The sequence below is a fragment of the Hyperolius riggenbachi genome, chromosome 12, assembly GCF_040937935.1.
Source record: "Hyperolius riggenbachi isolate aHypRig1 chromosome 12, aHypRig1.pri, whole genome shotgun sequence".
Classification (NCBI taxonomy): Eukaryota; Metazoa; Chordata; class Amphibia; order Anura; family Hyperoliidae; genus Hyperolius; species Hyperolius riggenbachi.
Genome location: NC_090657.1, coordinates 7,629,690 through 7,642,860, shown reverse-complemented (window position 1 = coordinate 7,642,860; position 13,171 = coordinate 7,629,690). Strand labels below are relative to the sequence as shown.

Sequence of the window (13,171 nt, the reverse complement as noted above, 5' to 3'; positions counted from 1 at the left end):
GCTGCCTCCAAAGCACTTTTAAACATTTTATTACCTGATTTTATCCTGCTGGCGCCTCTGTTCTTTCTACATAATAGTAGCTCTCGCTATGCTACTCTGATAAGGCACGTTAACTCTGATAAGGCACAGTAACTCTGATAAGGCACACTATTTGTTATAGTGAACCAACCCCATGGTGTGGGAGCCAGTCGCTATATACCTGGAAGGAATGCTGTATCCTGCTTACAATGGAGATGGAGTATCCTTTTAAACTAAGGGCCAGTTCACATTACCATCTGCTTCTCTGCATTTTACTGCAGTGGAGAATGGATTGAAACAGAAATGCAGAATGTGCCCCTGCTTTCCTGAGCATCCTTTCACGCATATTTCTTGTGGTAACCTATAGGAACATCTGACATGCACATCATTTTCTGGATAGCAGATTGTGTTACCATCTGGTTGATGAATGGCATGCCCGTGCTCTGGAGTAGTGGCAGACCCTGGAGTGAAGCCCGCTAGGGGTTCCGTCATGGCATTACTCCAGCATAGTTTGAACTCAGCCTTAAAGGGGAACTGAAGAGAGAGGTATATGGAGGCTGTCATGTTTATTTCCTTTTAATCAATACCAGTTGCCTGGCAGCCCTGCTGGTCTATTTCTCTGCAGTAGTAACTGATTAAAACCAGAAACAAGCATGCAGCTAGTCTTGTCAGATCAGACTTATAAGTCTGAACTACTGAAACACCTGATCTGCTGCATGCTTGTTCAGGGGCTATGGCTAATAGTATTAGAGGCAGAGGATCAGCAGGGCTGCCAGGCAACTGGTATTGTCTAAAAGGAAATAAACATGACAGCCTCCATATACCTCTCTCTTCAGTTCCCCTTTAAGCTGGATTCACAGTTGTCAGTCGCATGCCATATCCGCCATAATGTGTGTGAACTGCAATGGAGACTGGACATGGACTTTAACCCTTTAGAAGCCAATTTAGTTCGAGGCTTGCAAGTGCTCCAGTTCAATTTATTTGAGCACATTTTTATTTCTTATTTGTTACATTTCCCTTCTTTTAATTAGTACTGCTGTAATGTGTATTTGTGTCCACTTGTCACTAGGGGCAGTGTGAGACAATTACAGAGGACTTCTGCTTTCAGTTTCTGTATTTTCTGCTAGTAGAGAGAGATCAAAGCATTCCAAGAATTTACAGCACAACGAGTTTTGCCGACTGAGGTCTAAAGCAGAGCACTTATCTCAAACAACTGATAACTCAATTGAAGCTGGAAGTTACAATAATGCAATCAGTTACAACGCAGTACTGTGAACAGGCCCATTGAATTGGGCAGTGAGCTGAAAGGCAGAATTATTCTGCAACAAAACTGAGCACTGTGAACTAGCCCTTAGGGACCTCTTTCATCAGTTAAAAAATAATAGTAACAGGTGTATTACTTTCATTTTTTTTTTGCAAGGATATGTGTCGAATCGCCATCACATACTGCACAATGATCAAGCGGAGAGCTGAGGAGCTGTCAGACAAAGGAGATGCTGCACAGGCTGCAAACAAGGTACACTGGGACACTCACTGGATTGTATGGCGTCTTTGGCTTGAGTAATATTACAGAACTAGTAAAAATGCCCGCCTGTTAAAAAAACGGGCGCTAGGTCACAGCCGCTACCCCCTGCAATGCGCGCACATACACGTCCCGCTTGCTCGGTTCCCACCACTGTCTGAAGTATATGCACACAGGGAGCTGCTTGCTTGGCAGTTGGAAAAGGCTGTTATTTCCCACAATGCAATGAGAAACTCTGTGAACCACACACAGCAAACTGTCAGATCCGACCCTGTGTCCTAAGTATCTCCAGGACTCTTCTCTTGTGAATAGTGAACAAAAAGAATAGAACACCGAGAGCCCAATATAGTGTAGTATTTATTGGAAATTGGGAAGATGGAGGTAAGTAAAATGATACTCACAAACATGGGTTACCGTTTAGGCAACCACTGTAAATGCAGGTGAGGAGATTAGACCTGTCCTCACTCAGGATTAAGAAGTCGCTCTCTGTAGATCGGAAAGGAGGGGGTATATCGCCCCTTCACCAGGGGTGGACACAGGTATCGCAGGAATTGAACAGAGGCGCCATAAAATGTGCTAAAAACTCTAAAAGTGCTGAGGAGGCAGAGGTGGACTTACCTCCCCAAAGCAGACATGAAACTGTCAATTTTCGAAAGTGTAAATGTATTGACATACTCCAGGACACAAAGCAACGCGTTTCGCAGGTATAGTCCTGCTTCCTCAGGCAATAACAAGTAGAACTATCAAACAGTGATCAGTCGTGATAACGCCTAGCGCCTCTGTCTCAGGAATAGTGTATAGTGGTCTCTTGGGGGGCCCATGCAGAGTATGCGCAGAGGATCGCACTCACCAGATCCAGCCATCAGGAGTTTCTCTACATATAGGCAGCTGCATGGAACATGTGTCTGGGAAAGGGTTCAGTGGTATTTTTATACGTCCCTATATTTTCCTTCCCTGTATTTCCACTGTAATAAATAGACTCCAGAATTTGATGGTCTCCCTGAACAATATGCTTGAATTTCAATGGCCGGATAACATCAGATGAGCTCCTAACCTATTGGCAATCGCCTGATCAAGACACTAGAAAACAACATTAGAATCATTCAGGTCGTAGAGTGTGTATACAATACACAATTACTGTTGCTTCCATGGATAGGGACTCAATCAACAGTTTTAGGCTGAGTACCATACAGATGTAGTGCTAGCCTATAGACTAGCAACATATTTTGTTGCCATTGTGAGGGATAGCAGCAGGGATTGTGGTTGTGGCACAAGATGGGGCAGATTCCAATGGCAGGAATAAGGAAGGGAACCACCATGCACTCAGCCGAGATGATCCTGCAGTCCGGATCTTTTGGTGATGCATTGGAATGGCTGTATTCATGCTATATTCTCGACAGAGGGGTCCAGTCTTTGCATCCCTAGCCATCCATATGCAAGATAAAAATCTACGCTGAGTGACCAAAAAATTAGATACACCCTCTAATAACGAGTTTTTCCTCTGATGACAGCCAATAGTCTTGGCATGGACTTAACAAGATGCTGATACCGTTGCTGAGGAATGTTGGCCCATGATGACATAATGGCGGCTCTAAGTTGGGTCAGATTGGATGGTGGCGTTTCCAAGCTTTGAAGTGATATTTTGAATTTGTCCCACAGATGCTCAATAGGATTGAGGTCAGGGGACTGAGCTGGCCATGGAAACAGGTTAAACTCTGATTGATGTTCCTCAACCAATTTGAGAGTGATCAAGCATGGTGGCAAGGGTCCACAACAGGAGTCTTTTCCTATTTTTCTGTGATGCCAAAGGCACTCCTGATGGTCTCCTGCTGCTAAATCCCATCCTTTGAAAAGTCTGTCTCGTGTGTTGGGATATGCTTTGTGTTGCACCTGCATTGAACTCAGCTGTAATTTGTTGTGCTGTGGCCCTTCCATTGCTGTGGACTATGCCTGCTACTCGCCCATCAGCTCTCTTGTTCACCAGCCTTTCTCAACCAGAATAGTCCTTATCCTAAATCCTAAAAGAGTCGTCGCTTCAGAAATGACGGCACCAGCTCTTCTTGCACTGAGGATCATCCCTCGTTCCAAGTCACTTAAATCTTTTGTCTTTCCCATTTTGACATTAACTTCTGTGACAACTACATAGTCTGAAGCTGAGCGTTCCTTACATAGGCAACTCTGCATTGTTACATCACTCTACATCACTGTTGGACTGATTTACTTTCAAATAAGGTGTGTCTGTAGTTTTTTTGGCCACTATACTACTATAAAGCAGTGTTTCTCAAACCTGTCCTCGTGACTTCCTAGCGGTGCATGTTATGCAGGCAGCCTCTCCTATGCACGGGTGGGGTAATTAGTATCTCAGCTAGGGAGATTCCATGTAGCTGAGACACTAATTACCCCACCTGTGCCTAGGTGAAGGTTTCCTGCAGAACATGCACTGTTGGGGAAACACTGCTATAGACATAAAACATTAAAAAACTACCATTTGCAGCCAGCAGATGGCAGGCTTCCAATAAGATAAGTTTTAAATGGCTGAACTAAAATAGAAGCCAAATAGAAATCCATTCCACTCTATGCACAAATGACTTGATTCACAAAACATATTACTATTCCTCTCTTTTCCCATCATTTTTCCTGCCTTCTGCTTTGTTTTCCGCAGTTGTGCCTGATTGTGAATAATATTGAGCAGCTGCGGTTGATAGTTCAGTCATTACCTGAAAAGCTGGATTGGAAATCTCTGGAACGCAGGATAAGCGAGGTCATAAGCTCTGAACAATTTCAGCACACGCTTCACGATCAACTCAAAACTGCTGTGGCTTGCCTGGACCGTGAGATCCGCGGAGTAGTGCAGTCCCTTGCCCAGAAGGTAAGGTTCCCGCTCCACTTATCCTTACCTATTTACTGAGCATCCTGCGCCTGTTACTCCAGCTTCTGATTTCTTCCCCTACACAGCTGGATGCCGGGATTGCAAAACACCTTCATTCCATTGCAAAAGCCAGCGACTCTCGGGACCCCAATGATGTGAGTATGTCTCTTTTTTGCTCAGAGTGAGAAATCTTTCATAATTCACTGAAGGATGAGGACATGATACAGTGTAACATTTTACTTTGCTTGTTTAAAGTGGATCCGAGATGAAAAAATAACTATAACAAGTAACTTGTCTATATATCTTATCTAAAGTTTAGATAGTTTACACAGCAAATCTAGCTGCAGACAGCTTCAATAGTATATGACTATTTCTTCCTGTGATACAATGAGGGCAGCCATGTTCTGTTTGTCACATTACACACAGGCAAGGTGATCTGCATCTCCAGCCCTCAGCTTGTGAAAACCTAATTCCCCCTCCTCCCTCCTCACCTCTGCCTCTGAAATCTCTGGCTAGTAACACCTCCCCCTCCTCCTGCCCAGACTGAGCTCCCATGAGCCCTTGCTACTGTCTGAAAATGCCAAGGCTCTCTGAAAAGCTGTAGTCGAGGCTTGTTTAGTTTATAGGGAATTAGAGTATTAAAACAAAACAAAAAAAGTATTTGGCTTGAGGAATGCCCTATAAACTATATGTAAGGAACACAATAATGCAATGAGTAAAAGTTCATCTCGGATCCACTTTAAAGCTCAAGCCAACCCAAGATTGAAGAAGGCAAATTGTCCAAGCATTTTTTTTGCACTATTAATGTTTATTGTGGAAGAACAGCAACCCCCTAACTACTGTAGAGGCATAAGAGCAATTGTAATACAAATACATTTACATGCATGAGTCTTGTCAGATAACAAAACAATCAGACCGAACATAATGGGCTTGATTCTCAAAGCGGTGATAACCCAGTTAAAGACTTTAGGCGTGATAACCATTTTTATCATGCCTAAACTCAGTTTAGGCATGATAAGTTTAGGCATGATAAGTTTAGGCATGATAAGTTTAGGTGTGATAAGTTTAGGCGTGATAAGTTTAGGCATGATAAGTTTAGATAAGTTTAGATCGCGTGCAAAGTCCCGCACGCAAAGCAGCGCCATTAAACTCTATGCGAAGTGCACCAGACTTTGCTAGCGCAAAACTTTTGATCAGCTGTGCACTGCGGTGCTAACCCAGTTGGTGCTTAACCTCCCTGGCGTTCTATTAAGATCGCCAGGGCGGCTGCGGGAGGGTTTTTTTTAAATTTAAAAAAAACTGTTTCATGCAGCCAACTGAAAGTTGGCTGCATGAAAGCCCACTAGAGGGCGCTCCGGAGGCGTCATTCTGATCGCCTCCGGCGACCAGAATAAACAAGGAAGGCCGCAATGAGCAGCCTTCCTTGTTTTGCTTACATCGTCGCCATGGCGACGAGCGGACGTCATGGACGTCAGCCGACGTCCTGACGTCAGCTGCCTCCGATCCAGCCCTTAGCGCTGGCCGAAACTTTTGTTCCGGCTGCGCAGGGCTCGGGCGGCTGGGGGGACCCTCTTTCGCCGCTGCTCGCGGCGAATCGCCGCAGAGCGGCGGCGATCAGGCAGCACACGCGGCTGGCAAAGTGCCGGCTGCGTGTGCTGCTTTTTATTTTACAAAAATCGGCCCAGCAGGGCCTGAGCGGCAGCCATCGGCGGTGATGGACGGATATATTCGTCCATACCGCTGAGGTTAAACTTATCACGCCTAAAAACGTATCACACCTAAACTTATCATGCCTAAACGTATCACATCTAAACTTATCACACCTAAACTTATCATGCCTAAACTTATCACGCCTAAACTTATCACGCCTAAACTTATCATGCCTAAACTTATCACACCTAAACCTATCATGCCTAAACAGAGTTTAGGCGTGATAAAGGGCTTTTCACTAGCGTGCTAACTGTTAGCACCGCTTTGTGAATCAGGCCCAATATGTGAACATTTAGGCCTTGTTCACACTATACACGCTGCCGTGGGCATTTCAGGAGCGCGTATGGTGTGCGATCAGCAAGAACATCAGAAGTGCATAGAGAGCGCTTCTGACGTTCAGACTATGCGGGCTGCGCAGCAGTGTGATGTGCAATGTGTGATGTGCGATGTGTGATACGCTAATGCACTGCTGCATGTATTTTTCGCAGAAGCGCATTGCTGATCCCATTCACTGTAATGTATGGGATCAGCAGCGTAGCGCACAGCCACGCGGATGGTATGCGATCGGGTGCATTTGCGTCCCACACGCACGGCCATACGCGTTGCCTAATGGGAACGAGGCCTTATGCAATTTCCTGTGTAGACATATATTCTATCAGTGGATCCTGCCGCTACAGAATAAGTAGCCCAAACCTCCCACACCTCAGTCCGCATAATATGTCTATTGAGGTGTGTGGGCTAACAGCATTTATTAAATTTATTACAATGGATTATTGTAAGAGTCAGATGTATAAATTGTCCAAGCACTTCAGTGGAGCCCCAGGACCGCCTAACGCCAATTGGTGTCCTGGGGCCGGCTCCTGCAGGAGATCGCATGCGTGCTGTGCGCGCGTCTCCTGCTTGGTAGGCGGAGCTTCGCTCCACCTTCAGTCTCCCAGCGGCAATCACCGCTCGGAGATCATTAGACGCCGAAACCGCCGTCTAATCAGGGTGTACAGCGCTGCAATCTACAGCAGCGCTGTACTGGGGACAGCCATGTGACACAGCTGTCCCCTCCTGAGTCTCGGCGGTGATCGGCTGTCATAGGCTGAAGCCTATGACAGCCGATCACAGTGATTGGCTGGCGGGGGGAGGGAGGGGGGAATATGTAAATGCAAAAAAACCCAGGAACATTTTAAAAAACAAACAAATAAAAAGAAACAAACAAACATTCGGGATTCGGGGAGGGGGGGGGGCAATCTGACCCCACCAACAGAGAGCTCTGTTGGTGGGGAGAAAAGAGGGTGGGAATCACTTCTGTGCTGTGTTGTGCAGCCCTGCAGCAAGGCCTTAAAGCTGCAGTGGCCTATTAACAGAAAGATGGCCTGGTCTTTAGGGGAGTTTAACACTGTGGTCCTCAAGTGGTTAATACAGTATGGTGCCCTCGCTGGAACGTGGGGACCGTGAGAGGATCAGGAAGGCTCTGTAGGACCCACAGCCTCCCCTCTCCTTAGGTAAGTATCTGTTTTTTATTTTAAATTGGATTCAGGATTGCTGTAACATGTGTCAGCTTGTTGATCTGTCCTGCTTACGACTGATTCTTCTCACCATGTAGTGCATCATCCCATTGATGAAGTTTCTGGAGTCTGAGTTGCAATACATGAACCAGAACCTTGTCCAGGAAAACTTTAACTGGTAATGTGTATAAAATAATCATTATTGTGTGTTCTATTATTGTGCAGTAAACTGCTCACATGTGCAAGATTTATGTATCCTGAAATTACCTCTCCTGTTGTCCCTCAGTGTTGGCACTCTACCCTTCAGCAGTTCGCTGTGTTAAATGTTAAAGGGGCACTATGGTGAAAAATATAAAAATTTAAAATATGTGCAAACATAGACATATAACAAGTATGTTTTTTTCCAGAGTAAAATGAGTCATAAATTACTTTTCTCCTATGTTGCTGTCACTTACAGTATAGGTAGTAGAAATCTGACAGAAGCGACAGGTTTTGGACTAGTCCATCTCTTCATGGGGGATTCTCAGCAAGGGTTTTATTGTTTATGAAGATATTCCCTAAAAAGGATTTAAACAATTATGCTGGCCAGCTTCCCTGCTCGCTGCACAGTTTTTTGGCAGTTGGACAGAGCAACTGCCATTCACTAAGTGCTTTTGAAAATAAATAAATCCCTGAGAACCCCCCCATGAAGAGATGGACTAGTCCAAAACCTGTCACTTCTGTCAGATTTCTACTACCTACTGTAAGTGACAGGAACATAGGAGAAAAGTAATGTATGGCTCATTTTACTCTGGAAAAAACATACTTCTTATTTGTTTATGTTTGCACATATTTACATTTTTACAATTGTTCACCATAGTGCCCCTTTAAGTTTGCTAGGGTCATCCTCATCCTTCTCCTCCCCTTTGTATAGAACAGAATGATCTGCTGCTTGGTAGAGGCCGAGCAGCTTATCTGTAAATTGTTTAGCGGAACAATCACAAAAGTTTTTATAGAAATCTATACCGACGTCTGGCGTTAGTTACGGTAATTCAATGCTTGTTTGACCTCTGCTGAACAGTTTCTCTCCCGAACATTCCCAGCTTAACTTCAGTTAAAGGACCACTATTGCGAAAATCGTAAAATTTAAAATGCATGTAAACATGTATAAAGAAAAGTAAATTTCATGCAGAGTAAAATGAGCCATAAATGACTTTTCTCCTATGTTGCTGTCACTTACAGCAGGTAGAAGAAATCTGACATTACCAACAGGTTTTGGGCTAGTCCATCTCTCCATAGGGTATTCTCAGCATGGCCTTTATTCTTTATAAAGACACTCCTTGAAAAGGATTTATATAAAGATGCTGGCCAGCCTCTGTGCTCGCTGCACACTTTTTTTGGCAGTTGGGCGGAGCAACTGCCTTTTGCTAAGTGCTTTTGAAACTAAAACGAAACCCTGAAAATCCCCCATGTGTAGATGGGCTAGTCCCAAACCTGTCGGTTCTGTCAGATTTCTACTACCGGCTGTAAGTTACAGCAACATAGGAGAAAAGTAATGTATGGTTCATTTTACTCTGGAAAAAACGTACTTCTTATTTGTATGTGTTTAAATGTATTTTACATTTTACAATTTTTGCAATAGTAGTCCTTTAAGCAGTTAGTATTCAAGGGCTCTGTCACAGGAGCCCTAGTGGTCAGACCGCAAATTGCCTTCCAATCAGTTTCAGCACACAGACCATGCAAGCTTTGGTCGCGATCTTTGCGCAGAAACAGATAGAAATTTGGGCAGCAGCCCGACCAGAAGGGAGCCTGTGAGGTACGGTAATTACAACTTTACACACTATTTCAGGGTATAACTGCCACCACCACTGGTATGGGCCAGTGGACCCGACTGACCAGGGCCGGGCCGAGGCATAGGCTGGAGAGGCTCCAGCCTCAGGGAGCAGTGTAGGAGGGGGCGCACAATTCATTCAGCTGTCATTCTTAATTGTGTTTGAAGCAGAAATAAATAAGAAAAGGGGATACATAGCAGTGACTGCAAGCCAGATAACTAGATATTAAGGTGTTGGGGAGGTTGTGGGCCCTCCCTCTTAGTCTAATAGCAATCAGTGTGTGACGGCTGGGGTGGGAGGGATGGAGGGGCGCACTTTGGTGTCTCAGCCTTGGGTGCTGGAGGACCTTGTCCCAGCTCTGCGACTGACTGACTGGTCCTGCGAATAAAAACGGTTAAACACACTCTATTCCGTCTAGATATTAGTAATAGTAGCGACTCCTCAGAGACCTGAGTTCAGTTCCTGTGTATGCTGAATAATAGGGTAGCGGATAGAGTTGAGCCGAAATTTTCGTAATTTCGCGTTACTATAATTACGCATGCGAAATTTGCGATTACGATGCGAAATTACGGTAGCGTAATTGCCATTAAAATCGTAATTGAAAATACCGTAAGCGTAATTTTCAACGCGTAATTTCGCGTTTCGTTCATACCGTAATTTCGCATTAAACCATACTGTAATTTCGCGTTAAGCCATAACGCTCCCGTATAATATAAAAAAGCCGCCGACTTTAAGGGTTAATAGCAAAGCCCCCTTAAATGCTAAGAGCCTCAAATTTGGAGCATATATTAAGGAGATCAGAAGGAATAAGAGGAACATTTTTTTTCAAAAAGACCTTATAGTTTTTCAGAAAATCGATGTTAAAGTTTCAACGGAAAAATGTATACATTTAAAAACCCGCTGACTTTAACGGTTAATAGCAAAGCCTGCTTAAAGTTTAAGAACACCCAAATTCCCAGGGTATATTAAGGGGATCAGTGGGAATAAGAGGAAAATTTTTTTTTTCAAAAAGACCTTATAGTTTTTGAGAAAATCGATTTTTAAGTTTCAAGGGGAAAAATGTCTTTCAAATGCGGAAAATGTCAGGTTTTTTGCACAGGTAACAATAGTGTATTATTTTCATAGTTTCCCCCAAGTGGGAAGAGTTTTACTTACTTCGTTCTGAGTGTGGGAAATATAAAAAACGACGTGGGGTCCCCCCTCCCAGACCTCTTTAACCCCTTGTCCCCCATGCAGGCTGGGATAGCCAGAATGCGGAGCACCGGCCGTGTGGGGCTCTGCACCCTGACTATACCAGCCCGCATGGTCCATGGATTGGGGGGTCTCGGAAGGGGAGGGGCAGCCAAGCTTTCCCCTCCCCCTCCGAGCCCTTGTCCAATCCAAGGACAAGGGGCTCTTCTCCACCTCCAATGGGCGGTGGAGGCCGCGATTTCCTGGGGGGGGGGGTTCATGGTGGCATCTGGGAGTCCCCTTTAAAAAGGGGTCCCCCAGATGCCCACCCCCCCTCCCAGGAGAAATGAGTATAGAGGTACTTGTACCCCTTACCCATTTCCTTTAGGAGTTAAAAGTAAATAAACACACAAACATTTAGAAAAAGTATTTTAATTGAACAAAAAACATAACCACGAAAAAAGTCCTTTAATATTCTTAATTAACCATTAATACTTACCTGTCCTTTTAAATAAATGATCCCTCGCCATAGCCTCGGAAATGTTCTATCAGTTACAATGTAACAAAGTTATTACAATGTAACAACTTTGTTACATTGTAACTACGCCGCACCTGACGTCACTCGCCGCTCAGCCGCCGCATACACTTACGCGTCATTACGTCATTACGCTCATCTCTAGTAGCGGAACAGTGAATGACTTTGGTAAAGCCTTTATTCACGGCAATATAAATAATTAATATATACAGAAAATTATTAAAATCAACAATTATTGAGACATGAGATAACACAGTATGAAATAAAGGGGAGAAAAAACGGATACTTAGAGTTCATGGAGAGGTGTCCTTTTGTGGGAAAACTTGTAAAGTTCTTGGTTTCAATCAAGTTCAGAGTTCAGACCAGGTAGATGCCAGCATATCCTCAAGCTGGCACAGATGTGATCAAGATGGAGTTTCAGGGTGGAGGACACTGAGTTTGCCTCCTCTGCCATTCTTATGCCCCTGATCCAGTAGGAGGGAGTGAGGGCGGGAGCCACACACCCCCTTAGAATATGAGATGAGTCCTCCCCTTGTCCTGGGGACCAGAAATCATATCTAACCATATATGGGCTCTATCTCACAGAACCGTACAGGTCAGGGCAGATTTACTAACATTTTCAGGTCTGTCTCGATTTACCCAGCAGCCTGATACCAAACATGAGGGGTGGGACCCCTGTGGTATCGTCGGGACACTTTCAAACTGCCTAACTGGCAGTCTTTACCTCAGAATGTTCTGAAACTTCCTCAGAACCAGCGCCAGACAGGGCCCTACATGCGCTGTTAGTTTGGAGGGTCTGCCAGCCTGGCAACACAGAAAATATGACACATATAGCAGTTTATGGAATATGAGATACATCTGGGATTTACAGCAGGTAATCCCCAGGCAAAGGCTCTTTGAAGTTTGGGGCAGCAAGCTACGTGTCAGCTCCCCTGCTGGGAGGAGAGCCAGAATGTCTGATTTTTCCCCAACTATATTGTTTCTGTCATCGTGCTTATCAACTATACCTGATGGATGGGCATCAGCACAGCTTGAAGCCAGGGACACTCTGCAGCAGGCTAGTGCCTTTTGGTGGAAGGAGGGAAAGAGAAAAAAAAAGAAAAAAAAACCCAGGACTGTCAATTCTGCTCGCTGCAATGCCCAGCAGATCTGACCAAGAAATCGGAGAAACCGACGGCGAATCTTCCAGATTCCCCTACGTTCCTCCCGGCTGTTCCGTGACAGCTGGGAGAAAGGGAAACTCCAGGTTGCTACAGGTAGCCCCTACACAGCTAATCCAGATTCTATTGATCTGAATCGTAATCGATGCAGAGAATCGAGTGCGATCGCATTTTCTTCTCGGGTGGTTCTAGGATGCGTCTGCGGCCCCACAACCGTCCGTGACAGGCTCATAAACTTTAGACACCACCACAAGATTGTGTATATTGTCCTGTGCATTGCAAAGATGTCAGCAAACAGTACAAAAGCAGTTAAAGCCGAACTGTGAGCCATAAAATCAAATTTCATTTACCCACTGCTCTGTGGTTATTATGCAGTCTACATCCTAACCCTGTATTGTAAGCATGCCAATATAATCATTAAGGTTTCTGCTGTAATAAATCTTATCTCAGTCAGCCTGGCTGTATTTGGTACATTGCCGAGGAGAGGGAAGCTGGTTATCTCCCCACCCACACTGCTCCTCACTGATTGGCTGAGGGCAGGTCAGTGTGACACGAGGCTGAAAAGGGAAATACTCCTCGCCCCTCTGCAGAAGCTGCTGAAATATGATCTATACTGTGCTCACATGTGTTTACAAAGCAAGCTAGATATGACAGTGCAGTTTCTAGTAGAAAGTAAAAAACAGTAGGGGGGAAATAACATCAGGATTGGCCTCAGTTCGAGGCAGTTAAGATGGAAAATGCCTGGAAGAATTGTCTCTTTATTTACTATATAACATTCACTGAAATCAAAACGTGGAAGGTACAATACTGTGTTATGCAAGTAGATCAAGTATTTATCTACTTATATATATGTGTTTTTCCCCTGGCATAGTATGGCTAA

The 13,171-nt window shown here is 44.6% G+C and overlaps 2 protein-coding genes across 2 annotated transcripts in view; one reads left to right on the top strand and one right to left on the bottom strand.

Moving 5' to 3' along the window:
- The window catches only part of LOC137540893 (protein unc-13 homolog D-like), a 155,997-nt gene extending 148,200 nt beyond the window's left edge, over nucleotides 1-7,797 (top strand). The window contains exons 25-28 of the mRNA XM_068262079.1: nucleotides 1,439-1,534; nucleotides 4,203-4,409; nucleotides 4,496-4,564; nucleotides 7,714-7,797. Coding sequence (XP_068118180.1) covers nucleotides 1,439-1,534; nucleotides 4,203-4,409; nucleotides 4,496-4,564; nucleotides 7,714-7,797 — 456 coding nt within the window. The remainder of the gene's footprint in view (nucleotides 1-1,438; nucleotides 1,535-4,202; nucleotides 4,410-4,495; nucleotides 4,565-7,713) is intronic.
- A 121-nt stretch (nucleotides 7,798-7,918) lies between these two features.
- Nucleotides 7,919-13,171, bottom strand: part of LOC137540892 (progranulin-like) — a 65,041-nt gene continuing 59,788 nt past the window's right edge. The window contains exon 17 of the mRNA XM_068262078.1: nucleotides 7,919-7,952. Within this exon, the coding sequence (XP_068118179.1) occupies nucleotides 7,919-7,952 (34 nt within the window). The remainder of the gene's footprint in view (nucleotides 7,953-13,171) is intronic.